The sequence below is a fragment of the Pongo pygmaeus genome, chromosome 16, assembly GCF_028885625.2.
Source record: "Pongo pygmaeus isolate AG05252 chromosome 16, NHGRI_mPonPyg2-v2.0_pri, whole genome shotgun sequence".
Lineage (NCBI taxonomy): Eukaryota > Metazoa > Chordata > Mammalia > Primates > Hominidae > Pongo > Pongo pygmaeus.
Window position 1 is genome coordinate 88,418,029 of NC_072389.2, and position 27,116 is coordinate 88,445,144.

A 27,116-nucleotide genomic window follows, 5' to 3' on the forward strand; every position below is an offset into this window, starting at 1 on the left:
TGGTGGCTCCGTCCTGCAGGCCACGTGCCCCCACCCCTTGTGCCACGGCCTCCCTCACTTTAGTGTGCTGTTTGCTCTTGGGAATCAATGTGTTTGCAGATAAGGCACCCCAGTAGGCCGCCACCTGCAGTTCCCTGGTCTGTCTCTTGCTGGCACCAAGCTGTGCTGTGCCTGCTGAGCCTGCTGGGCCACCCCTGTGTAGAAGGTCTGTGGGGCTTACTTGATTCCCTTAGCTTCCCAGACAGGGTGCTGGTGTTGCCAGCAGTGCTGGCAGGAGGGGGGGATAACTAGAGGGGATTTAACTCAACCCAAGGGGCTCTTACGGGATCTTTCCTGGATATCCCTCCAGGGGGGGCTGGCTGCCCTTAGGGTGTACAAACCTCCAACTCCTCCAATGGCTGAAGCTACTTCCTCGAGCAGATGGCAGCTGGCTCAGGCTGGCTAGGGACCAGTGCGTGTGAGGCTGGTGCTGGATCACCCCATCAAGGCCATCAGCCTGTGCTTGTTCTTGGGGTTTGAGTGAAACCCAACAGGGATGAATCACGGTTTTTAACCTATGTTTGTCTGCCCCCCAGCCCTGGACATCTGCAGGCAATTCAAAGTTATATTTGGCTCTTGTCACCACAAAAGGCATGGACCAGAAATTATGGCAGCGGGTTGGAAGTCAGGGAGGCTAATTTGGGGAAACTGCCTGGAGGAAGCAGCAACTCAAAAGAGGAGGAGTCCCAGTGTGGGACAGAATGGGCCTTGCCTAAGAACCACTAACCCCAGGCAAGCCCAGACATGGCCTTCTGCCTGGGGAGGCCCTCTTTGGCCTGCCCAGCAGACCGTCAGCCCCTCCTAGGCCCTGTCTTCAGCCTCAGACTGAGTGGTGGCCTGGGGAAGTTGGGAGCTCAGCTGTTCTCATCCCTGGTTCCTTGGCCACGGTGGAAACAATGGGGCCGGATCTGACTGCTCAGCGGGGACTGTGAATAGCTCTCCAGCAGGAAGCAACAGCAGGGGTAATGGAGGAATTGTGGGCCCACTTTGGTTTGACACTGCATATGGTCCCCATCTGGCCTCAGAGCCTTTGCTCCTTGGCAAACTCAGGCCAATAAGCTCCCGCCCCCACCCTCAATGGCAGCTGGAAGAATGGCCTAAGGGAGAAGTGGGGATAGGTGGGCCACACTGACACCACCCCCAGATCCCAGCTGTGGCCCCAGCCAATGCATGGAGGCGATGGCACGGCAGGTGCTGCACAGGAGCCCAAGCACAAGGGCACTTAGGAGAAGGAATCTGAGCAGGGATCAATCTGGCCTGGGGGTGATTCTCCAGAAACTCCATTCCTCGGGGCTGTGACCACCAAGCCAGGTGATCAGGCCAGTGATGTTTCCCTTTGGGCCAGGTCAGGGAGCCAGACCTGGGAGGGAGACTCCTCTGGGGCCCAGGGGAGGTGAGTCAGAGCTGGCAGAGACCTCTGGCTCCAGGAACCTCCAAGGAGGAGACCTGAGTTGCTGGGAATTTCTGGGTCTGACCTCCTGCAAAGTCAAGGTCTGGGCTGGACACAAGGTGAGGTTGTGCCTTCTGGTGCCAGGACCAAGGAAATGCTGGGATCTGGGCAGTGCTCAGAGGCAGCACCATATAGCAGAACCATGAGGGTACACCAGCACGGACCCCTTTCTGCAACCCACCCATCCGTCTCTGCAGCACCTCACCTCCTCCAGGCAAGAATCTGCGCCTTGACCACAGCTCCCTCTCTCACACAGCTTCCTTCTTCGGTGATAACCACCTGGAGGTGCCTGTGGCCATGGCTCTGACTGACATAGACCTACAGCTGCAGTTCTCCACGTCCCAGCCCGAAGCCCCCCTCCTCCTGGCAGTAGGCCCAGCTGACCACCTCCTGCTGCAGCTCTGGACACCTGCAGGTAAGTGACGTTCCCCTGGGATTGGGGTGAGATTCCTTGTCTAGCTTTGAGTGAACCCCAGCTGGCTGTGTGACTTTGTGTAAGTCACTTTTTTCTTGGGGTCTCAAGTTCTCCACTGTGGGATGGGCAGCAGCAGCTCAGAAATGGTAAATCCTTCATGAACTGGCTCTGCCCACCGGCTCCCTCCAACCACGTTTCCCACCACAAGCCCTCGCTGGCCCTTTGTGCTCTGACTGCGCTGAACTGCTTTCAGTTCCTGGCCATCTTATGGTCACTTGCTGCCAGGCCTTTGGTCACCACACTCCTTCTGCCAAGTGTGTGCCCCACCCATTCCCTGCACCTGCCTAACTCTAGCCTCTCCTTGAAGTTTCAGTGTGGGCATCCCCTCCTCCTGGGCAAGGCCCCCTCCTGGGGGCCTGTGCATCTTGGTGGCACTGCACCAATTTCTCTGCAGCACCACTGTCTGTCCACTACAGTAACAGCACCAGTACTGCCTCAGCTTCATTTTTCCATTTCATCCTTCAAGACACCACAAGCTTTATTATCAAGGAGTCTTGTGGCTCCTTCTTGAGTCTTCCCCCATACCATGAAGAGTTTAAGAACCCAGGGTCTTGGTCCAAATTTGGGGCAGGCTGGGTGCAGTGGCTCATGCCTATAATCCCACCACTTTGGGAGACCAAGGTGGGAAGATCGCTTGAGCCTAGGAGTTCAAGACTGGCCTGAGCCACACAATGAGACCCCATCTCTATTTTAGAAAGAAAAAAAAAATTAACAAATTTGGGGCAGCCATCTCCTTCCACACCCCAGTGGGAAGAGGACTAGGGCTTGGTCAGTCTGCTGCTGTCATTGCTGCTCACTGCCACAAGGTGTCATTGTTGAACACCTATATGGTGCAGTCTGGCGCTGATGGCTGTTGAGCTCTGCAGGTACAGTGATGCCACACCCCTACAGAGATGCACCATACCAGGACTCCAAGATCGTGGTTCTTAGTGTTCTGGTCCTGCAGTTCCCATACTCTGCCATCACCTATTCTAGCATCTGGGAGCACCATACCAGAGCCATTTCTGGTGTCAGTGTCATGGTGACAGAACTATGTCCTTCATCTCTCCTTGAGATCTTCCTCCACCACAGGTCAGGCAGCTTTTTTTTTTTCAGAACACAGAGCATCTGCCTGGGCTCCCTATCCCTGAACAGTTAGCCTGGCTTCCTTCAGTGACCTCGAGAAACTTTGCCAAACTTAGGAGGACTAATCAAGGGATTCTCAGTTACCCATTATTCCAGGGGTGAAATCTAGATTCCAAGACAATATTTCTGGTGCTTCTCACTCAAGGAAAGAGGAGGAGAATTTAAAAATACAGGTTGGGTTTCTAGAAGAGCATCTTGCTATATGTCAGTTCCTTGTGGGCAAGGACCACATCTGATTCACATCAGGGTCCCCAGAGCCCATCCAGGCCTGGCCCAGAGTGTTTCCTTTGGTGAGTGTTTGGAGGATAAATAAAGAGATGGCAGGAAGGCAAGAGGAGTGGCACCAGAGGCCCTTGTCCTAGGTTTTCTGCTCTGGGGCCCCAACTGTGGGGAACCCACTGTGCTTTTATAAGGGAAATGATGGATTCAAAGTGCTGCTCCCCATCTCCTATTCCCTGTCTCTCCTCAGATCAGGCTTGTCCTGGGCCAGGAGGAGCTGAGGCTGCAGACCCCAGCAGAAATGCTGCTGAGTGATTCCGTCCCCCACACTACAGTTCTGACTGTCTCAGAGGACTGGCCCACATTGTCAGTTGATGGGTTTCTGAATGCCTCCTCTGTAGTCCTGGGAGCCCTCCTAGAGGTCCCCTATGGGCTCTTTGTTGGGAGCACTGGGAGCCTTGGCCTGCTCTACCTAAGGGGAACCAGCCATCCCCTGAGGGGTTGCCTCCATGTAGCCACTCTCAATGGCCGCAGCCTCCTCCGGCCTCTGACCCCCAATATGCGTGAGGGCTGTGCTGAAGAGTTTTCCACAAGTGATGATGTGGCCCTGGGCTTCTCTGAGCCCCACTCTCTGACTGCCTTCCCTGCCTGGGGCACTCAGGACGAAGGAACCCTGGAGTTTACACTCACCACACAGAGCTGGCAGGCACCCTTGGCCTTCCAGGTAGTGGGCTGGCGTGGGGACTTCATCCATGTGGACATATTTGAGGGCCACGTGGTCCATGGTCGAGAAGGGCCAGGGTACTGTACTGCTCCTCAACAGTATGCCTGTGGCCAACGCGCAGCCCCACAAGGTCAGCATCCACATCAACACTCACCAGCTAGAAATCTCCATGGACCAGCATCCCACATGTACTTTGAACCGAGGAGTCCTCAGCTACCTGGAGCCACGTGACAGTCTCCTTCTTGGGGAGCTGGTTGCAGATGCCTCTTGTTACCTCCGGGAACACTGCTCAGGCCTGACACCAGGGGCCGCCAATGCCTCCCTGCTGGGCTGGCTGCATGGAAGACCTCAGTGTCAATGGCCAGAGGTGGGGGCTGCGGGAAGCCTTGCTGACACACAACATGGTGGCTGGCTGCAGACTGGAGGAGGTGGAGGAGTATGAGGACAATGCCTATGGCCATTATGAAGCCTTCTCCACCCTGGCCCCCGAGGCTTGGCTGTCCGTGGAGCTAGCTGAGCCATGCGTGCCTGAGCCAGGGCTACCTCCTGTCTTTGCCAATTTCACCCAGCTGCTGACTATCAGCCCAGTGATGGTGACCAAGGGTGGCACAGCCTGGCTTGAGTGGTGGCATGTGCAGCCCATGCTGGCACTGATGGAGGCTGAACTGTGTAAATCCCAGGTGCTGTTCAGCATGACCTAAGGGGCACACTACGGTGAGCTCGAGCTGGACATCCTGGGTGCCCAGGCACGAAAAATGTTCACCCTCCTGGACGTGGTGAACTGCAAGGCCCGCTTCATCCACGATGGCCCTGAGGACACCTCTGACCAGCTGCTGCTGGAGGTGTCAGTGACAGCTTGGGTGCCCATGCACTCATGCCTGCGGAGGGGCCAAACTGACCTCCTGCCCATCCAGGTCAACCCTGTCAATGACTCACCCCGCATCATCTTCCCACATGGCAGCCTTATGGTGATCCTGGAACACACACAGAAGACTCTGGGGCCTGAGGTTTTCCAGGCCTATGACCCGGACTCTGCCTGTGAGGGCCTCACCTTCCAGCTCCTTGCACCCCCTCTGGCCTCCCTGTGGAGCACCGAGACCAGCCTGGGGAGCTGGTGACCGAGTTCTCCTGTTGGGAGTTGGAGGATGGCAGCCTAGTCTATGTCCACTGCGGTGGCCCCGCATAGGACTTGACGTTCCGGGTCAGCAATGGACTGCAGGCCAGCCCCCTGGCCATGCTGAAGGTGGTGGCCATCCAGCCGGCCATACAGATCCACCGCAGCACAGGGCTGCATCTGGCCCAGGGCTCTGCCATGCCCATCTTGCCTACCAACCTGTCGGTGGAGACCAGTGCCGTGGGGCAGAATGTGAGCGTGCTGTTCCGTGTCACCGGAGGCCTGCAGTTCGGGGAGCTGCAGAAGTGGGGGGCTGGTGGTGTGGGGGGTGCTGAGTGGTGGGCCACACAGGCGTTCCACCAGCAGGATGTGGAGCAGGGCCGCGTGAGGTACCTGAGCACTGACCCACAGCACTATGCCGAGGACACTGTGGAGAACCTGGATCTGCGGGTGCAGGTGAGCTGGGAAATCCTGAGCAATCTGTCCTTCCTAGTGACCATCCAGAGAGCCACCGTGTGGATGCTGCGGCTGGAGCCACTGCACACTCAGAACACCCAGCAGGAGGCCCTCACCACAGCCCACCTGGAGGCCACCCTGGAGGAGGCAGGCCCAAGCCCCCCAACCTTCCACTGTGAGGTGGTTCAGGCTCCCAGGAAAGGCAACCTTCAACTACAGGGCACGAGGCTGACAGACGGTCAGGGCTTCACCCAGGATGACATACAGGCTGGAGAGGTGACCTATGGGGCCATGGCACATGCCTCAGTGGCAGTGGAGGACACCTTCTGTTTCCATGTCACAGCTCCACCATATTTCTCCCCACTCTGTACCTTCTCCATCCATACTGGCGGTGACCCAGACATGCCTGTCCTCACCAATGTCCTCGTGGTGCCTGAGGGTGGTGGGTGTGTCCTCTCTGCTGACCAGCTCTTCGTCAAGAGTCTCAACACTGCCAGGTACCTCTATGAGGTCATGGAGCAGCCCCGCCATGGGAGGTTGACTTGGCGTGGGACACAGGACAAGACCACTATGGTGACATCCTTCACCAATGGAGACCTGTTGTGTGGCCAACTGGTCTAGCAGCATGATGACTCCGAGATCACAGAAGATGATATCCCATTTGCTGCTGCTGCCAGGACCAGAGCAGTGGTGATGTGGCCTGGGAGGAGGTACGGGGTGTCTTCTGACTGGCCATCCAGCCTATGAATGACCACGCCCCTATGCAGACCATCAGCTGCATCTTCCATGTGGCCTGGGGTAGGTGGCGGCTGCTGACTACAGACAACATGGCCTTCAGCAATGCTGATTTGGGCTTTGCTGAGGCCCAGCTGGTGCTGACCCACAAGGACCTCCTCTTTGGCAGTATCATGGCCATGGATGAGCCCATGCAGCCCATCTACCGCTTCATCCAGGAGGGGCCTCAGGAAGAGGCGAGTCCTGTTCACACACTCGGGCTGACCACGGCTGGATCCTGCTGCAGGTGTCCGACAGGCAGCACCAGGCCATCACGGTGCTGGAGGTGCAGGCCTTGGAGCCTTACCTCTGTGTGGCCAATGGCTCCGGCCTCATGGTCCCTCAAGGAGGCCAGGGTACCATCAACACGGCCGAGCTCCACCTGGGCACCAACCTCGACATCCGCAGTGGGGATGAGGTCCACTACCACGTCATAGACAGCCCTCGCTGGGGACAGTTGCTCCAGGCCACTCAACCAGCCACAGCCTTCCCCCAGCAGGACCTGCTGGTTGGGGCCATTCTCTATGGCCACAATGGCAGCCTCAGCTCCCGCAACACCCTGGCCTTCTCAATGGATGTGGGGCCAGTGCACACAGATGCCACCCTACAAGTGACCATTGCCCTAGAGGGCCCACTAGCCCCACTGAAGCTGGCCTGGCACAAGAAGATCTACATCTTCCAGGGAGAGGCAGCTGAGATCAGAAGGGACCAGCTGGAGGTGAGGAGCTGGGGGTGGTGAGTGGGGGTGTGGACCAGGTAGAGGGCCTTCCTCCCAGTCTCCCTGCTGGGAACACATGTGACTTGGGCTGTGCCTTTGGTGGTCCCAGGTTGCATGTGTGCACGTGCCTCAGATGTGCTCCCAAGAGTTTCTGGGGAGTTTGCTGTACATCCATCCTCCTGGGAGTTATGTGTGCCTCTAGAGATGGTGTCCACTCGTGTCCATGGCATGGCTGAGCATGCAGATTCCTGGACCCCACCCACCCCTACAGAATCTCTGAAGTGGAGCCCGAGAATCTGCATTGCAGTCAGTTCCCTGGGAGGGCATCACGGGTCCTGAACTTTTGGGATTGCTGGCCGTGGAGACAGGCCGCTGCCCCTCAGACCCCTGTGTACCCCGCTTTCTTCTCAGAGCCCAGACCAGGACTAGGAGGGTCTGTCAAGGGCTTCTGCTCACCCAGGAACCCCACAGAGCAGCCCCGGACCTTCCAGAAATCTCACTGACATGTCCTGTGACCTCAGGCCAGTCCTTGCCCGCTCTCAGCCTTACTCTCCCACACTGCTCATTTCGGAGACTCTTCTGGTCCGCATGTCTGGAGCTTGGGGCCCACGGTGAGCCAGCAGATCTGGCATCAGGAAGGCCTCATGGGAGGAGGCAGCGTTTGGGCTCTGAAGAGCACAGGCCATCGGGAGCAGAGAATGGGGAGTGGTATTCCAGGCAAAAGGAACATTCCGGGCAAAGGCACAGAACACGAATGTGAGTTTGGAGGCAGTTCACAGGGGAGGACCTGGCGAACTTCACTCAGGGAGAGGTAAGGGCCCCACTCAGATGCGCCCAGCCTCAGGTGGCCACTGTGCCATGGACATCACGTGGACATGGGCACCAGCTCCAGCATCGCTGGCAGCAGACACTCCCGGGCCTGCCATGGTCCAGGGCCCTGGTGTCCTGCCCTCCAGGAGTCATCAGGCTGGCAGGGCAAGTTCATGTTCCCAGAAGGAGGGAGAAGGATGCAGGAAGTCGGGGATACAGGGCCCTAGAGCAGGGCTGGGGTCTTGGGGTATGGCTTCCAGAAGGAAGCTACAGCTGGACCCGAGGGTCTGGAGAGGGAGCACCATGTAGGGGCACTAGTGGCACCCCACTAGCTGGTGAGGGGCAGTGCTTGGTGGGGGATGGAGTCGGAGGTGAAGCAGCTGCTGGGGCCTGTGGGTGGAGATGTGAGTCTGGGCCTCAGATCAGGTGCCAGCCAGAGGCAGAGTGGATCCTAGGAGCAGATGAGCTGAAGAAAGGCAGCTGAGTCGGCCAAGTGGGTGAAGCCACTGTTCATCCATCCTGGTGGCTTCAGAGAAGAACTAGAGCTCTCAGCCCTGGGTAGCGGCAGACTCTCCGTGGTAATTGTGCCATGGGGGCCAGCCCAGTGTTATCGTTTAAATGAACACCTCTCCAAAGGCAGAACGGGAGTTGTTCTACAGCAGGGCAGAGCGGGGCAGACTCTGGTGGGCCATCCTGGGCAGGCAGCACACCTGATGCTCCCACCAGGAGGCTACGTGAGCATCTGGACCCAGCACATGATCACAGTGAGTTCTGGATAGGGAGTGGTCTTGTGGGGCACAGAGCTGACTCTGTCATTCAGGAGCCACGGCACGCAGCCCTGCCCCAAGTACCTCCAGAGGGGTCCCCCTGCCAGCCCTTGAAAATGGCAGAGCACACCCCTAGCCCCCTTTTCAAGCTCCCTTGCTTGGGCAAGGACCTCCTGAGCCTGGCACTCTCGCTCCTGAGAGGTGCAGATGGTATTCAACAAGTGCAAAGCTGAGGTTTCTTGGGCCTCTCACATCAGCACCTCCCAGGCCTGGGTTCTGCATTTCCCTGGAGCTCCACTCCTGCTATGGCGCCCTCCCCACAATGAGATATTCATCAGGCTGGTGTCTACAGCTGCTGCGTACCCTCAGTTGTTGGGAGCCTTTGTCAAGAATGCCCAGGAATGAGGAGGGCACGGGACCAGACCATCAGCAACCCTCTTGCACTCTATAGTCCCACGTTACTCAGAGCTTCCCCGTGCCCCAGCAAGATGAAGGACTAGATTGAATGGGCACCAGGGGGCCAGGCTGGCAGTGCCACCCAGGAAAGCTGGGAAGAGGCTACATGTGCTACCTGGCCCACTCAGGGAGGAGGGCAGGACTGGGTATTGTCTTGACAGCAGCCCTGTCCCACAACACTGAACTGGGCAGGGAAGGGGTCAGGTGTCCTTATTTTTCAGATAAGGAAACTGAAGCTCCTGGAGGGCAGGTAACTGTATTCAGAGCACATGGCCAGTAAGAGGCAAAACTTCTGCTGGCAAGTCCAGGATTTCTTTCACCAGAGGACGCTGCTTGCTCCCCAGAGCTCAAGACCCTGTGTTGTGTCTCACTCCCACCCACAGAGCTCCTGTATCCAGGCATCAGCTCCAGCTCCCACTCCTGGAGGCCGAGGCGGGAGGATCACTTGAGACCAGCCTGGGCAACATAGTGAGACCTTGTCTCCACACAAAAATTTTACAAATAGCTGGGCTTGGTGATGGCACGTGCCTGTAGTTCTAGCTACTCGAGAGGCTGATGTTGGAGGGTCACTTTGAGCCCAGGAGGTTGAGGCTGCAGTGAGCAGTGATCACTGTACTCCAGCCTGGTGACAGAGCGAGACCCTATCACCGCCCCCCACCCTGCCAAAAAAAAAAAAAACTGAGTAGATAGGTGTCCTCTTGGCATGATAGGTCCTAAGTCCCCTCCCAGATCTGTGACATTGGACAGGTGTCTTTTCCTCTCAATCTCGGTGAACCCATCTGAGTGAGAAAAGGCGGTGGGGAGGTGGATCTTCCAGTCAAAGCGGTATAGAAGCCCGTGTGAAAAGCCATACTCCAAGGGGCTCCAAGTCCAGCGCACAGTCCCAGCAAGGCAGCCAGGGCGGCACAGGCATCAGGTCCCAACCTTCTTTCCTGTTCGTACACTCTCAGACCATGGAGTTCATCATCTCGGAGCTGCTGGCCAATCTGTACTCGTGCGGGGACCAGAACACACTGATGGAGGAGTTGGCAGAGCAGGCACAGCAACGCGACGAGATGCTGCGCATGCACCACACGCTAAAGGAGGCGCTCAGCAGCATCGGTGACATCAACAGGACTACCGTCAGCATGCCCATGCCCCCACCCATGGATGACACCTGGCTGCAGGTGCAGAGCGTCCCTGACGAACACAGGTACCAGGGACGGCCCCCACAGCCCCAAAGTCCACCTGCCCGGGCTGCACAGAGGAGTGCCCAGGGGGCAGTGGCGCGCCCCCTCACCAGGGTGGCTCCCACCTGGAGTGAGGGGTGGAGCTTGCCAAGGAGCACTGGCTGTGGCTGTGGGGTGGGGTGGAGCTGGGATGTTCTCACCACTGTGGGTGGGGCTTTAGCTCCTGCAACTGCCTCGGGGCACAGCAGGGAGGAGCTTCTGTGCATGGGTGTGGCTGGCACTGGGCTGGGGAGGGGCCGCAGGGGGGCAGAGCCACCCATCTCTCCCCTCCCTGTGCCTTGCAGGTCGCCCAAGTCCAGCCCCAGGATGCCCAGACCCCGCCATGTCCCTAGCCCGGCCTGGGTGGCGGGGCCCAGCTCTTGGGCTTCCCCCTGCCAGGTTCCCCCTTGGGGAAGCGTGCCCCGTACCCTCCAGGCCAGAGGCTTCCCCTGATGCCTTCGGCCCCTACCCCCCCAGGTGCTCTCATGCCCCACCCGGGGTCTCCAGGTGAGTAGGGGCTGAATGCGGCCAAAGAGGCCGCCAGATGGGCGTGGCTGGGAAGGAAATGGGACTGGATTCCAGAGCATCAGACGTGGCCGCTTCCATCCAAGGCACTGGGACCATAGGTGCCAGAGCCACGTGTGGCCAAGGGCTGGCGGAGCCTGCCCCCCAGGGAGCACTGACTCCTGGAGGTGGTCTTTTTGAGGAGGGGGCTGTGGGGCTCGTCCCACCTGCCTCCTTCTGTCCAGCACCTTTATGGCACTTCCCTCTATTTTCACTCTTGGCGGCTGCCCACACGTTGCATTTCTCTTCCTTTCTTCTTCTCGCTGTCCTCCATCCTCCATTCCGTCCAACTCCTATCCCAGCCCCTGGGGAGCCTACCTCAGGTCTGAGAGTCTGGGTGTGTGGATTTCCTTCAGCTACCCTGATGTCCCCACTTCAAGTCCTGACTCCTTTGAGCCATCCCAGGGGGTGTCTGGCCACTGGACCACAGGAGCAGAGGCCAGGCTGTGACTGCGTGACCAGCAAGGTGTGTGATGTGTGCGTGGGCGAGCACACGACTGTGAGAGTTTAAGAATGGCACCCAGGCCTGAGCTAGGACAGAAGCAGCTGGGGAAGGAGCCTGGGGGCCACAGGCAAGCTGATTTTTTCTCCACACCCGGACCCCTCCCCCTCTACCCCCGACCCTGTCTAAACTAATGGGGTAGTGGTAGCTGCAAGGGCAGGGATGGGACTGGCTGAAGCCTACTTCACTCCCAAAGATTTCTAAGGAAAATGGTTCTACTGCATCCTTTGGCTTGGCCTTGTTGAACCGTGACCCTCTTTCAGGAACATTGACTCTGATTTCCAGTGTGCCCTGTTTCCACTGGCCACGTTCTCTAAGGAAGAACAATAGCATCTGGTTTTGCTTCCAAATGGCTGGACAGTGGAGCTGTAGGTCCAGCGCCCATATACAAAAATGAAGCAGGGATTGGGGCTTGCCCTGTGATGTGCTGATGACCAAGTTAGATGGGTAAAGGCAAGCAGCATAGTATTGGGCAAGATCACTGGACTAGGAGTCCAGAGATGCTGCTTCACCCTGGGGCTTTAGGCAAGTCCCTTTCCCTCCCAGAGCCTCAGCATCCCTTCTATCAAATGATGATGTTCTGCCTTTCTCCTAGGATGGCTGTGAGGATCAAGGGACACAGTGGCCATAGGGATGCTATGTTAACGGCAGATGTGGCCGTAGGAGCACTTTGCTAACTGCCAACGTGAGTTCAGACTCTTCAGGCTATTTGGCACCCAGGTCTATGGTGAGGTGTGACATATGGGATGTAAAGTTTGATGCCTGCTCCGACTCCAGTCTTGCTAACACACACGAAACCTTTGGCAAATCATGACCCTGCCTTGGGGAAAAGGGCAGTCTGGGAGAGCTTCTTCAAGGCAGCCTGGCTTCAATGCAGTCCGGGGCATGACTGAGATAGGCTTACGTGGCCGGGAATTGGAGGGTAACTGGGTAAAGAGCTGCAGTGTGGGCAGAGGTGTGGTGTAGGTCACATCGAGGACAGCCACTGGCCAAAGCAGGGAACAGAGACAGAATGAGGAAGAGCTCTGTGGGGAAGGTGGGACACGGGGTGGAGAACCTTCAAAGTCCAAAGAGCATGACTTGTTGGGCTTCAATGCTGTAGGCAGTAGGGAGCCACGGAAGGCTCTTAGGTGGAGAAATGAGGGCTGGACATTAGTGAGCAAGCCCTGTCTCCATGAGCAGCATGGGTGGTCCTCTGAGCACGCCAGGCATGAGTGTGCAGGGAGCTGGTGCAAAAGCCTCTGTGTGCGGGCGAGGATCTGTGTTGTGACTCTGCCCACGCATGTGCTTCAGTGTGCCGAGTGGCTGCACGCCCCAGATCCATGCGGCACGTGCTGGCCGGTGAGGGTGCTGGGCACCGGGAGGTGGCAGGGAAGGCTGCGTATACGTGTTGTTTGTGGGCATGTGTTAGAGTGTGCATGCGGGCCGGGGGGCCTCACAGCATGTGTGTGCACACTCTGGCATGTGCCTGTGTCCCCCACCCCCAGGCCTGCCCCTCCCTTCTGGAGCTGCAGACTTGCTCTGTCCTCTTTCTGTCCTTGTGCTGCTGGCTGTCTCGCTTCCCTCCCTGCCAGCCACAGGACTCAGTGCCACTGCTCCAGGTCTCCATGGCTGAGCCTGGGGGCTCTTAGAACAGGCTCCATGCCCAAGCTGGCAGATGTGGAGCCGTCAGAGAGGGCACAGAGTTCATGGTTTATGGTGTAGGGGCTGGGAGCTTGGAGGGGCTTGTGTGTGGGGCTGCACTCTGAGGCAGCTAGAGGCCTAGGAACATCATCCTGGACATGCCGTACCTGTCGTGCAGTCTGAGTCATACTGCCAGGGCAGGGTATCCAGCTCCCAGCCTGGGATTGCCAAGAGCCAAATCCACTGCAGATTAGGGGTGATAGTCAGGGTCCCACGTCCTCTATCTGTCAGCCATCCAGTGGTGTTCTAGGATAAAAGCCTGAGAGTCCCATACACACGGTCATCCCACAACACACTTCATAGGCCATGCAAGGACACACGGCCCCCTTCCCTCCCTCCCAGGTACCATCATAGCTGCTAGCGTGTGACTGAAGGCAGGGTCCCTGGCCCCTGCTGAAGCACTACTGCTGGCCAGCAGGCTCACGCACCTTGGCCTGTTGTTCCTAGGGGTCGCCTGTGCTATTCAGCCAAGGGGACCACAGTTCATGCTGGCCCAGCTGAGCTCCGCCGAGAGCGCTCACTTCCCTTTCCTGCCACGGAGTCTCCCTCTTGTGCTTTTCCCAGCAGGAAGGGCCCAACCTCACCTATGCAACCTGCAGCCCCCCGCCAACCAGTTGAGGCTCCCCTCTTAGACTTAGAAGTCTGTGGCAAGTGGCATCCGGCTACCTGCCCTCCCTGCCTTCCCCAGGGTCCCTTCAGTGGACCCTGGGCTTTCTGACGGCCCAGAGAGGCCTCTGGTGCTCACTCCAGTCATCTATCCCTTATAGCTTCACCATTTTGGTTCAAGCAGTGTTCCTTCTGTCAGGCTTGGTGGCTGTTGGGTGGGGCTCCCCACGCAAGAGGAGGCCCTGGGCCAGTGGGTTGGAAGACAGGGTGACCAGAGAAGAGGGAAGCCTGAGGGGGTCGAGCATTGGTCTGAACTGTGGGTGGATTGCCTGGGTGCCGTGAGAGTGGCCAGCGTGTGTGGGGTGGGGAGGGCTGCTGCAGCCCCCAAGCACTCCAGCTTCTCCCTCCATCTTCCTCCCCTTTCCCTTCCAGCCCCTTTACCAGGAACCTTGCCACGCCCACACCTAAGCCTTCCCCTCCCCGGCTCTTAGATGATGGTGATGTTTATCTCCCTGTTCTTGGCAGCCCAGAAAGAATGGCATGTGGGGGTTGCTGCCCAAGCCTGGGTGCTCCTGGGGAGTCCTGCGTTACAGGAAACACCTGCTGGATCTGCTGCGCAGTGGGGTTGTCATGGGGAGAACCCTCCCTGTCCTCTCCTGGTGCAGCCTCCACGCTATCAGTGAGGCTCACCTCACAAAGATCTTCAGAGAGAGGGAGCGGGGTGGGAATCTGAGCATAGTGTGAGCCTCCCCTGCTCCTGCCTGCCCACCCCGGCTGAGGGCTCTACTCACCACCCTGCTTGTCCGCACACCCAAGCTCCTGGGCTACTGGGGCTCCTAGAGCAGGCTCATCAGCAGGGTTCTGGCCAATGGTCAGAATTTGCCATGCCCCTCGTTGTGGTCGCCCACAAGCTGCAACACCTGCCCCTGCAGCTCCAGCAGGTTCACCTGGGGGAAGGGGTGTTAGCTGCCATGCCGGTGCCGGCGCCTTGCAGAGATGTTGCACACCCTACCTTCATCTCCTCCTGGTCCTGGGCTAGCCTGACGATGTCCTCCTCTCCCAGTGCTGCGTCTTTGGCACTGCCCCCTGGCTGATGTACTTTCCTGCAGGAGGACACGGCTCAGATGCTGGCGCCCCTCGGACGGCCCTGCAGCTCCCCTAGCCATGCCCTGGCCTCTCGCTCACTCATGGTGTCTGTCTGTCCTGAGAGGTGGATGAATGGAAGCTCTGGTTTCTCCACCCCCTCCTTCAGGTCCACCTTCTCCTTCCATAAAGTTGCTGTGGTGCCAAAATAATGGGGTCACATGTCAGGAGTCATTGTCCTGCCCCCACCCTTGTTGGCCCATGCCAGGACTACTCACCTGCAGCTTCTCCATGGCCCCCCTGCAGGGCCCGGTGGGTCTCCCCACACACAGATTCACCCCCAGTCTCTGGGGCTGGGGCCGCTGCCTCTGGCTTTTTCTGGGACAAGGCCACTGGGTGAGCCAGGCGCTGGTAGCACACCCTTTGCTCCTCCAGGGCACTGGCTCCAGCAGAGTTGAAAAATGCCACCTGAAGGCAAGAGGTGAGTATTCTTGTAAAGGCATATACAGAACAACCGGGGCAGGGAGGTGGAGCACAGCCCCTTCCTTTGGGGCCTCACAGAGCGCAACTGTTGGTCACAGGTGAAATGGTGTCTGACCACTGGCTCCCGGAAGGAGTGAGAGTCCACAGAAGTCAGAAGGCGGGAAACCAAGAACATAAGGGGGTTTCAGAGGGACCACAGAGGAAGGTGGCAAAGTAGGCGCAGGGAAAGTCAGGCTCACCATGGCCTCCCGGCTCTCCAGGTCCCCTGGGATGTTCGGCATGGGCCAAGGCGCCTCCTCCTCACTGTCCAGATGTTCTCCTCCATCTCATGTGGGGGGTGGCCAGAGGGGTCCTCAGACAACCCAACAAGGGAGGTACAGTGGGCCCACCTCTGCCCCCACACTCACTGTGTGACCTTGAGCCAGCCCCTCCCCAGAGGGGAATGAGCTGTTCTTTATTTTTAAGAACCAAGATCTTGCTATATTGCCCAGGCACACTCCCACTAGCGATTGGTGCAGGAATTCTGACCTGCTCCCTTTCTGACCTGGGCCAGTTCTCCCATCCTTAGGCAACCCAATGGCCCCCTGTTCCCAGGAGGTCACCATACTGATACCAAACTTAGTGTGGACACCCAGTTGGCATAATAACCAACTGTCTTAAAGGTCTCTTCCAACTCCTCAATCCTACGCTGCTAACAGTCCCCCTTTCCTCCTGGGGCTCTCTCCTCTTCCTCTGAGTGGTCTCCCATATCTTCCCCAGGGAGAGCCATGAGGCTCAACTGGGCTTTAGCTGCTGTTTCTGCTGGCTGGTAGCTTCCAGGTTCTCCTAAGGGGCCAGGAAAGAGGGTGAGAAGGTACAGAGGTTGCCAGGTTGTCCTTCTTGGGGCCCTGTCCTCAACAAACTCCCTCCCCTGAGTCTCCTGCAACTTTTGGCAGGCCATCTTAGCCACCGCTTTGCCCCGAGCTTCCTCCTGCTGCAGCTGGTCCAAGCCAGGTCTGCAGCAGTAACTGCCTGTGCAGCGCCTCCTTCTCAGAGGCCAGCTGCTGATAAGCAGTCACCTGCTACTAAGCGACCATGTACTGCTGCAGGTGATACAGGAACTGGTCTTGCTGCTGCTGCAGACTCGGAGCCTCTTGGCTCTTCAGCTCCACCTGCTGGAAGACCCTGGGCATGAGGGCATGTGGTGGCTGGCTTCCAGATTCCTGGCCCATTAATAGGGTAGCTAGGGCACTGTGGGGCTCTGTGGCCTGCCCAGGCCCCTGGCCCCTCGCTCCAGCCCTAAGAGACTCTGCCTCCCTTGCCTAGAAGCCCATGCCTCCTTCCCCAGCCTCAAATCTCACGTCCTTTTTCCCAGCATTTTAACTGTAGGCCACAGACTGGTGGAAAAGCAGGAGGAGCCAACCACCATCTGCTAAGTGTGCTACAGGCCTAATGTTTCCACCTATCATCTCATTTAATCCTCAGCAGCTCTGCAACGAAAAGGCTAACTTCCTTTTGAAGTTAAAGAAACAGAGACTTAGAGATGAACAGTAGTTGAATGGTGACCAGTGGAACCGAGGCTGGAATCCAGTTTGAATCTAAGGAGTCTTTTTTTTCTGTTTTGTTTTGAGACTGTCACTCTGTGTCCCAGGCTGGAGTGCAGTGGTGCAATCTCAGCTCACTGCAACCTTCACCTCCCGGGCTCAAGTGATTCTCGTGTCTTAGCCTCCTGAGTAGCTGGGACTACAGGCATGCACCACCAGACCCGGCTTATTTTTTTTTTTTTAATTTTTAGTAGAGATGAGGTTTCGCCATGTTGGCCATGCTGGTCTCAAACTCCTGACCTCAAGTGATTCTCCTGCTTCAGCCTCCCAAAGTGCTGGGATTACAGGCGTGAGCCATCACACCCGACATAAGGAGCCTCTTATACCACTGTCTGTTCCTCTGTGATTGGGGGGCTCCATGCCTCTAGCTGGGATGATGTCTAGACCTGGGAGGAGCCCAGGGCTACCCATCTCTAAAAGTCAGAGTGCAGGAAGCAGTCATAGGACTGCCCTGGAGGGTGGTGGGGTCACCTGCCCCCAGGCTGCAGCTGCCTCTGTCCTGGCACCTCCCCTCCCCAGAGGCTGGTGACTGCCTCCCAGCCCTTGGATGGGTCAGAGGTTACCGTCTCTTTCAGCTCATCCAGCTTCTTCAGCTCCTTTACTTGTTGCTCCAACTGCAGTGCGCTCTTGTTCTCATTGTTCTGGACAGAGAGAAGCAATCAGTGGCCACCCACTAAGACTGGAGACCCCAGAACTTGGTGTCTGCCTCCCATGGAACTGGGAAGGGTGGAGGCAGGTTAGAAAAATCATCCCCTCTCTCCCACAGCCATCAGAGCAGGGCTCTGGCTCACAGGTGCCTTTAGAGGTACCATTTCATGTGAAGGCTACAAAGCCCCGTTTTACAGGTGGGGAAACAAAGGCCTTGAGGGCTAGGGAAGAGGGCAGCCTCCCCAGGTGGGGCAACGCACCAGCTCCTCAAAGCCACTGTGTGGCTTGGCCGGCTGCTCATAGAGGGCTTCCCACCCCAGCTCCAGCATCCTCTCCAGCTCCCGCAGCCTTTCCAGCTTCCGCAGAGTCTCCTGCTGCCACAGCCTCTCATCCTGCTCCTGAAGCCTCTCCTGTTCCAGCAGCTCCTCCACCTCGTCCAGCAGCCTCTCCTGTTCCAGCAGCCTTTCCTGCTCTGGCAGCCTCTCCTGTTCACGTAGCCTCTCTTCCTGTCTCCTGTTCAGGAGACTCAACATCTGATTGTTTTCCACCTCAGCCTGGAGCTGTCTTCCCACACTATCCAGCTCCTTCCTTAGGTGGTTGGTCTCATCTTGTAGCTGTTCCACCTCAGAGGGCCCTGCTGGGGGCTCTGGGGCCAGAGGTTCAGCTGAGAAAGGAAGCAGACAATAAGGGCCTCTGGATTCTAAAAAAAAAAATCCTCCCTTTGGTGCACAGCTCCTCCTCTCAGGCTTCCCAAACTTGGCCTCACTGCTAATGATTCCTCACACCCAGATGGTAGCCAATCTTCCAAGTCACTTTCAGATAGAGAGCACTGTGGGTGGCTGACAATGGGCACTTCTCCCTCTTTACTGATGGGGACACTGAGGCTCATGGAGATGACAAGATTTGCCATCTCCTGGCACAGACCTCTTTCCCTCTGCCTCAAAGCCCTTCCATCCACCCACCTCCCTGGGGCATTCTAAGTCACCCCCACAGCCCTCTGATGCCAGTCCTCCTCCCAGGTCATGCCAGCCCCATCTTACCCTTCTGGTTTTTGAGTTTGAACAAGCTCCTCCCAAGCTTCTGTACCCAATGTATCTCATGCTTCTCCTCCTTCAATGTGTGAGCCTGCCCAAAGCACAGTGGGGAAAGGGCCCTGGAGAGAGGGGCTGTTGCACCTCTAAAGACAGAGTTTGAGAAAGTCCCACCCCCCTTCCGCCAGCTTGTGATTTAAAAAGGTGCATTCATCCAACAAACATTTACTGAGCACGTACAGGCCAGGTACAGTTCTTCATGGTAGAGATATAAGACAGCAAAGGACAGACAGGAGCCCTTGGCCCTGAGGTTTCCACTCTAGGGGCCTTTAAATCTCAGACTGTCAGAGCTAACAGAGACCTTTGATACTCTCTACCTCCTCCAGAAACACCAGCCTAAGGAGGAGAGATGGCTTGTCCAGACTCAAAAAGCAAATTAGGGACTGAGGCAGGGCAGAAATATGGGCCCCTGACAACCAGTCAGGCTAGTGTTTCCCTGAGAAGCAACAACCCCAGGGCATGTGTGGCAACAACTAGAGCAGGAATGCCTGGAGAAAAGAGTCAGCAGAGTGCAGAAGAGCCATGCTGCATGTTCTGTGCTCTGAGGTCCCTCCAGGTGAGACCTGTGTGCCCCAGCTCCCCATTTGCCCTTGGCATCAGGGGCCCCTAGCCCCTTTCTTCAGGGCCCCAAGGGGAAACGAGTCCAGGATTGACAGGCTGGAATCAGGGGACCCCACTGGACTCTTACCAGTGAATTGATGTTTTCACTGAGTTGACTGATTATTGCGGAGCTAGGGTCCAGGGTTACTGCTAGTTCTTGGTACTGGCTCTGAGGTGCATGCAGAAAGGAGGAGTTGGAGGGAGATTGTGGGGAGGGGTAGAGAGAACAATCATTAGGGCTGGTGGGGGTGTGGGCTGTCTCAGCTGGCAGAGGGGCAACAAGCCCCTGCTGTGGGAGGAGGCTGGAGGGCTGGCCTGCAGGGTCACTGCACCTCGGCCCAGGGCCTCTTACCTCCAGATCCTTCAGGGTAGCAGATGATGCAGGGCCCTCCCCGTAGATACCTGTTGCTCACTGCCAGAGATGAGAGTGCACATGGAGATGTTCTGTCCCCCCTCACTGTCTAAGCCCTCTGACTTCCTTTCTTCCCCATCAACTGGCAAGTTTCTTTTCTACCTGTCTTGGATGGTTTGTCCCATAACTCCTTTGTGCCAACTTCTCTCCCCACCATCCAACCGTGGGGCCCTTTCAGTGACTCCTAAAGAGATAGCCTGATGGCAAGTGGCTCTTCTCATTGGTCTGGCTTCCCCTTGAGACTGGGGATGAGGAAAATCAAACAATGACCATTTCCTGGGTGTCCTGGGTGTTTACAGCAGGCCATATACTAAGGATTCACATAAAAGCAACAATAACAAATCTCATTTAAACTTCACAAATGAAAGTCAAAAAATACCACCTCTATTATACAGATGTGAAAAGAGAGACCCAAAGACCTCAAGCAACGTGCCCTAAATCATAAACTAATCAATCCCTAATCAATCTTTAGCAGACAGAGAGGCAAGATTCAAACCCAGAATTCTTAACCAGTACCCAACAGTCCATCCACAATCTTAGCAATTACCCTGTACTGCCCCTTGGGCCCCCTGTCCCCAGGAGCCTGGCCAGCCAAGACTCACATCCCCAGGTGAGTGGTAACCACCAGAAGTGGCTGTGTCAGGGCTACTGCCATTGATTTTCTCTTTCCTGTTAGCTCCTACTGGAATGCCAGGGCTCTTCCTGTGCCAATATTCTTTTAACTGTGGGAAAGAAGAGCAGTAATACGAGAATGATCAGCCCCTATAGCCACATCCTCCTTTACAGTTTTGACAAAATACTCTCATACACCATCTGATTTAATGCCACCAACAACTGTACAAGGTGTTGTCACAATCATTTAGTGACTGAGAGGGATTGATATCATGGGTAGAAAAAAAAAAAAAGAAAAAGGCAATACTAGAACTTAAACTCAGTCCTCTGACTCCAAGCTCTGGAGTTTTGCCATGAATCAGCAGCTGCCAGGGACCAGAACCAGGGGCAGAGGTAGAAAAGTAAACATTAAGTAGGCAGGAACTGTAGGCCGTATGGTTTAGAGTCATACATCCTTGCACGTCTGTTAGTGTAGAGAAGTGCACCCATACCTCTCACACTTTCATATCAATGTGTCCTCATGGCAGAAGGCAGCTTTTCTGTTAAATCTGGAAATTTATCAGAAAGAGGACAACCCAAGCCTCATTTGAGAGAGAAATCTGGTATACGCTTGGAAACTTGTGTGTCTATCATCCCTAAGAACATTAATGTCTATTGAGAGTTTAATAAACATTAATGTTCTTAGGGATGCTAGACACAGGTTTCCAAGCGTATACCAGACTTCTCTTTGAAATGAGGCAAAAGCAATGGCAACAAAAGCCAAAATTGACAAATGGGATCTAATTAAACTAAAGAGCTTCTGCACAGCAAAAGAAACTACCATCAGAGTGAACAGGCAGCCTACACAATGGGAGAAAATTTTCACAACCTACTCATCTGACAAAGGGCTAATATCCAGAATCTACAGTGAACTCAAACAAATTTACAAGAAAAAAACAAAGAACCCCATCAAAAAGTGGGCAAAGGACATGAACAGAGACTTCTCAAAAGAAGACATTTATGCAGCCAAACACATGAAAAAATGCTCACCATCACTGGCTATCAGAGAAATGCAAATCAAAACCACAATGAGATACCATCTCACACCAGTTAGAATGACAACCATCAAAAAGTCAGGAAACAACAGGTGCTGGAGAGGATGTGGAGAAATAGGAACACTTTTACACTGTTGGTGAGACTAAACTAGTTCAACCATTGTGGAAGTCAGTGTGGCGATTTCTCAGGGATCTAGAACTAGAAATACCATTTGACCCAGCAATCCCATGACTGGGTATATACCCAAAGGACTATAAATCATGCTGCTATAAAGACACATGCACATGTATGTTTATTGTGGCACTATTCACAAAAGCAAAGACTTGGAACCAACCCAAATGTCCAACAATGATAGACTGGATTAAGAATATGTGGCACATATACACCATGGAATACTATGCAGCCATAAAAAATGATGAGTTCATGTCCTTTGTAGGGACATCGATGAAACTGGAAATCATCATTCTCAGTAAACTATCGCAAGGACAAAAAACCAAACACCGCATGTTCTCACTCATAGGTGGGAATTGAACAATGAGAACACATGGACACAGGAAGGGGAACATCACACTCTGGGGACTGTTGTGGGGTGGGGGGAGGGGGGAGGGATAGCTTTAGGAGATATACCTAATGCTAAATGACGAGTTAATGAGTGCAGCACACCAGCATGGCACATGTATACATATGTAACTAACCTGCACATTGTGCACATGTATCCTAAAACTTAAAGTATAATAATAATAAAAATTAAAAAAAATTAATGTTTTTTCTTAAGAGAATCAAGGGAAAATGATGCTTCAGAAAGATGTCCCACGTTTATCCTGTGGCACTCAAAGTACCCCAGGTTGAGATGATATGAGGAAGATTCAAGCTGTCAAGTTCAGTTTCCCAAGATCTATTCCACAGAAGATGGGAAAATCTCACCTCAGAGACCACTGACTGAAGGGCAGTCTGGTCCCAGAACTGTGGAGAACTCAGAAAGAAATGTCAAAGTCTCTCTGGAAAGTAGAAGCCTGGGAGAAAACCAAACTAAACCCATTCTCCCATTGCCACCCACAGATATCATAGTCCCCATAGTCCCCACTCCCCTTCCAGCTGGAAATTTGTGCTGCAACCAGAGGAACCAGAAATGGGGTGAGCAAACTTAGGGGACTGGGGTGTAAGATCAAAGGCCGGTCTTGCAGCAGTAATGACAGTTCCTAGGGGCACTGTGACATCACTACATTCCACTCCTCCCAGGGGAGGGGACCACATCAGCGTGATGCCCGAGTCGCGGCTCCATGATGGGGGAAGGAAATACAGGGTTTTGACCCAGGTCCTCAGAGACACCAGCCCAAGAAGCCCAGGGAGGTTGAGCTTGTGGCAGCAGGAGGGGAGGGCAGAGTCTGCAGTAGGGAGCCCCAGGAGTCACCAGCCCAAAGTCACCCAGGGATGACTGGTGAGGGCGGGGCCTGGGGCTGGGGGACCCAGGTCCTGGAAGACACAAGCCCAAAGAGCCCAGGGAGGTTGGGCTTGGGGCGGCAGAAGGTGAGGGCCAAGTATGGAGCAAGGAGCCCCAGGAGTCACCCGCCCAAAGTCACCCTGGGGTGATTGGCAAGGGCAGGGGCTGAGCTGCTTGCTGAAGCGGTGGGGCTGACTGACAAGACTTTGGTGGGGGGAGCCCAGAGGCACTGGTGTTTGGGGGCCCAGTCTGGTATGCCTCAGGAGTGGTATGGACTCTGGCACCGGTCTTGTCATCAGAGGGGATCTGTGGCTGGGTTGGGGGCCATGACCTGGTGTGTTTTACCTTTTGAGATACAGATCCTATAAAAATGGAAAATCCATAGCATGCTTGATGATCAATGAAGCCGACTATATTATCCAACATTCCAAGAAGACAAAATAATCACAATGATTTCTCTTTTTTGGAAAAATGTTTGTCTTATCCTCCTACATTATTGTTAAGATTTTTTTTAAAACAAGAAACATGTCGAATATCTTTAAAAACACAAAGCTTTTGGGCCGGGTGCGGTGGCTCACGCCTGTAATGCCATCACTTTGGGAGGCTGAGGTGGGTGGATTGCCTGAGGTCAGGAGTTCGAGACCAGCCTGGCCAACATGAAGAAACCCTGTCTCTACTAAAAATACAAAAACTAGCCAGGTGTGGTGGTGGGTGCCTGTAATCCCAGCTATTTGAGAGGCTGAGGCAGGAGAATCACTTGAACCCAGGAGACGGAGGTTGCAGTGAACCAAGCTCACGCCACTGCACTCCAGCCTGGGTGACAGAGCAAGATTCCATCTCAAAAGAAATAAAATAAAATAAAATAAAATACAAAAAAGTAGAACACAAAGCTTTCAATTTAATAAGCACTTAAAGCTCTTTACTGGTTTAAAACAAATACAAGGCCCATTTTTCTAGAATCACCTGGCCTCTCTAAGCCTTGCAAATGAAACTGAATTTCTCACTTGATACCTGGCTATGACTTGCAATCATGAAAACCAAGAATTGTGTTACGTCACTGTGTATTGCTTGTTACCTGAAATCCACACTAGGCTGGGATCAAGGGTTGAATCTTCCATGATTTTCTCCATAACCTCTGTGCTTCTTATCCCAGACCAAACTAAGCTTTTTTCTAGAGTTCTACAATTTACACTTAATAGACAAGAGTGGTTCTCAAAATGTAGTCTATGGACTAGCAGCACCAGCAGCACCTGAGACCTTTTTATAAGTGCAAATTCTCAGGCCCCACCCTGGACCTGGTGAATGAGAAACTCTGGAGTAGGGTTCAGCAATGTGTGCTGCAGTAATCCCTCCAGGTGTTCAAGAACCTCTGGCATAAAGCAGGTAGTAAAATGTATTTCCTTCTGTAGGTCCAAAGCCAGGGTTACCGTATGGTCTGCCTTGTTATGAAACAATGACATGCAATTAAAGGACATAAATCTCTCCTCCTCCTCGCACTCTCCATCCAATGTGTTTTACTTTTATGAGTTCCATAAGAAAACAAGCGGCAATGAGAGATTTAGTCTAAAAAGTATGTTTACAAGTGTCCATTCTCATCCAGCCTGATCTCCTACAAAACCATTTATATCCTCTTACATCTCAAGTTTTAAAAAAGTATCTTCACAATGTAAGACTCAGGCACACTAGCAGTTCTATAATAAAACACCAAGTAGATCAGAATGTCCAACCTTACTAGAGAAGAAAAGTGGAATCGTTGGCAATATTTTCAAATTGCATTCAACAGGAAATTTAAGTTTTGAATTTTAACCTTCATACTTCCAAGTTAATAGAATTAAACCAGAATATGCCATTCTTTCAAAGCCTCTAACCAGGCAAAGTTTTAATGTATTATTTCTTGCTTAAAATGGATATAAAGCAGATTCCTGGTAGGCACATTCTGTATACCTGCAAAGATGCAGAACTAAACAGTTCCATCTGTTCAATATAAACCAAAAGTCCTGTAGACCTCGGATGGTAAGTGTAATACTTCAGCACTAGCCCAAAGCCTCAAATATGAAAAGATACCAAGAAGCCCACTAGCAAACAAAACTAAACTCTCGGCCAGGAGCAGGAGCTCACACCTGTAATCCCAGCACTTTGGCAAGCCAAGGTGGGGGGATTACTTGAAGTCAGGAGTTCAAGACTAGCCGGGGCAGCATAGCCAATTCACATCTCCACAAAAATTTTTAAAAATTAGCTGGGTGTGGTGGCACACAGCTGTAGTCCTAGCTACTTGGTAGGCTGAGGTGGGAAAATTGCTTGAGTCCAGGAGTTCAAGGCTGCAGTAGCTATGATTATGGCACTTCACACCAGCCTGGGTGACAGAGCGAGACTTAGATAATTACATTTTCTCCTGCTCCTGTTTTACACTAAAATCACTAAGAGGCTTTCAAATTTGGCAGGATAAAAATTAAGTGAAATGTGACTTTGCAGTTGGCTAGTGAAAGAAAGATAAAATAGGAAGGAGGGAGGGAGGGAACAAAGAAAGAGAAAGAAAGGGAAAGAAAGAAAAAGAGAAACAAAGAGGAAAGAAACAAGAAAGAAAGAGAAAGAGAGAGGGAGGGAGGGAAAAGAAAAAGTAAGAATGGAAAGCAAGAAAGAAAAGGAAAGCAAGGAAGGAAGGAAGAAGAAAGAAAAAACTAGGAAAAGAAAAAGAAAAAGAAAGAAAGAAAGAGAGGAAACGAAAAAGAAAAGAAAAGGAAGAAAAAATGAAATAACAAATTACTTACTGGGAGAAAGCTTTGTAACCTCAATGACAGATAAAAGGTTTGTATCCTTAGCCTATAAAGAAATCTTTAAAATTACTGAGAAAAAAAACAAATGATTTTCAACCGAAAATGGGCAATGGAGAAACTGGCACTTCTCACAAGAATAAAATGGCCAATGGCATATAAAAAGATTCAAAAGCACAAGAAATCAAAGCAATGTGATGAAAACAATGAGATTTTCTGTATAAAGGCAGGAAAGATGACAAATGGAAAGGGGAACCTGGAGCTCTGTCCTTATTGGTGGGAGTATAACCTGAGTCACTTTTCCTGGAGAATCATTTGAAAATTTCTATTAAAAACCCTAAAAATTATTTTCCTCCAGAAATTCTACTTCAATGAATTCAGTCCAAAAATGTTTGCTCGAGCCTATTAAAATGTATGTTTAAGAAAATTCACCTCTGGGGTGGCAGTGATTAACTTAATATACATCCAGCTATTAAAAATGATGCCAGGATATATTTACTGCCACAGAAATATGCCCAAAATATAGTAAGTGACAAAAGACTACATATTACGATTCTACTTTTTAAAAGGTTTATGTGCAGAAAAACATATAAAAAGCAACAAACCAGAATGTTTTGAGTGGCAAATTAAAGATTTTTCTTAATATTTGTCATCCAAATTATTACAAAAAGAATGATTTCCTTTATAATGAGGGAGAATTGTTATTTTCCTTTTTTTATATTTAAATCTCTTTTCTTTTTCTGATTTTTTTCTCCTGTATGTATCCCATGTAGGCTAGAATCCCTGCCTCTTGAGGTAAATCAGCCCATTTTTGGGAAGTGCACTACAGAAAGCTGCCCCAGCTTCCTTTTAAGAGATCTGGAGACATTTTTGTTTCAAATTGTTTTATTGTTCTCAGATTGGCCTAACTGGGAGGCACCCCCCAGTAGGGGCAGACTGACACCTCACACGGCCGGGTACTCCTCTGAGACAAAACTTCCAGAGGAACAATCAGGCAGCAGCATTTGCAGTTCACCAATATCTGCTGTTCTGCAGCCACCACTGCTGACACCCAGGCAAACAGGGTCTGGAGTGGACCTCCAGTAAACTCCAACAGACCTGCAGCTGAGGGTCCTGACTGTTAGAAGGAAAACCAACAAACAGAAAGGACATCCACACCAAAAACCCATCTGTACATCACCATCATCAAAGACCAAAGGTAGATAAAACCACAAAGATGGGGAAAAAACAGAGCAGAAAAACCAGAAACTCCAAAAATCAGAGTGCCTCTTCTCCTCCAAAGGAATGTAGCTCCTCACCAGCAATGGAACAAAGCTGGGTGGAGAATGACTTTGACGAGTTGAGAGAGGAAGGCTTCAGAAGATCAAACTACTCCAAGCTAAAGGAGGAAGTTCGAACCAATGGCAAAGAAGTTAAAAACTTTGAAAAAAAATTAGACGAATGGATAACTAGAATAACCAACGCAGAGAAGTCCTTAAAGGACCTGATGGAGCTGAAAACCACGGCATGAGAACTACATGATGAATGCACAAGCCTCAGTAGCCAATTCAATCAACTGGAAGAAAGGGTATCAGTGATTGAAGATGAAATGAATGAAATGAAGCGAGAAGAGAAGTTTAGAGAAAAAAGAATAAAAAGAAATGAACAAAGCCTCCAAGAAATATGGG

At 53.3% G+C, this 27,116-nt stretch overlaps 1 protein-coding gene and 1 pseudogene across 1 annotated transcript in view; one reads left to right on the top strand and one right to left on the bottom strand.

Moving 5' to 3' along the window:
- The first annotated feature begins 420 nt into the window (after positions 1-420).
- LOC129013885 (chondroitin sulfate proteoglycan 4-like) lies at positions 421-20,501 on the top strand (annotated as a pseudogene).
- Positions 14,684-27,116, bottom strand: part of LOC129014352 (uncharacterized) — a gene marked incomplete at its 5' end in the record, with an annotated part of 119,829 nt that continues 107,396 nt past the window's right edge. Inside the window, 9 exon segments of the mRNA XM_054451678.2 lie at positions 14,684-14,793; positions 14,876-14,968; positions 15,052-15,241; positions 17,403-17,480; positions 17,748-18,151; positions 18,528-18,612; positions 19,267-19,347; positions 19,531-19,590; positions 20,193-20,312. Of these exon segments, the coding sequence (XP_054307653.1) occupies positions 14,726-14,793; positions 14,876-14,968; positions 15,052-15,241; positions 17,403-17,480; positions 17,748-18,151; positions 18,528-18,612; positions 19,267-19,347; positions 19,531-19,590; positions 20,193-20,312 (1,179 nt within the window).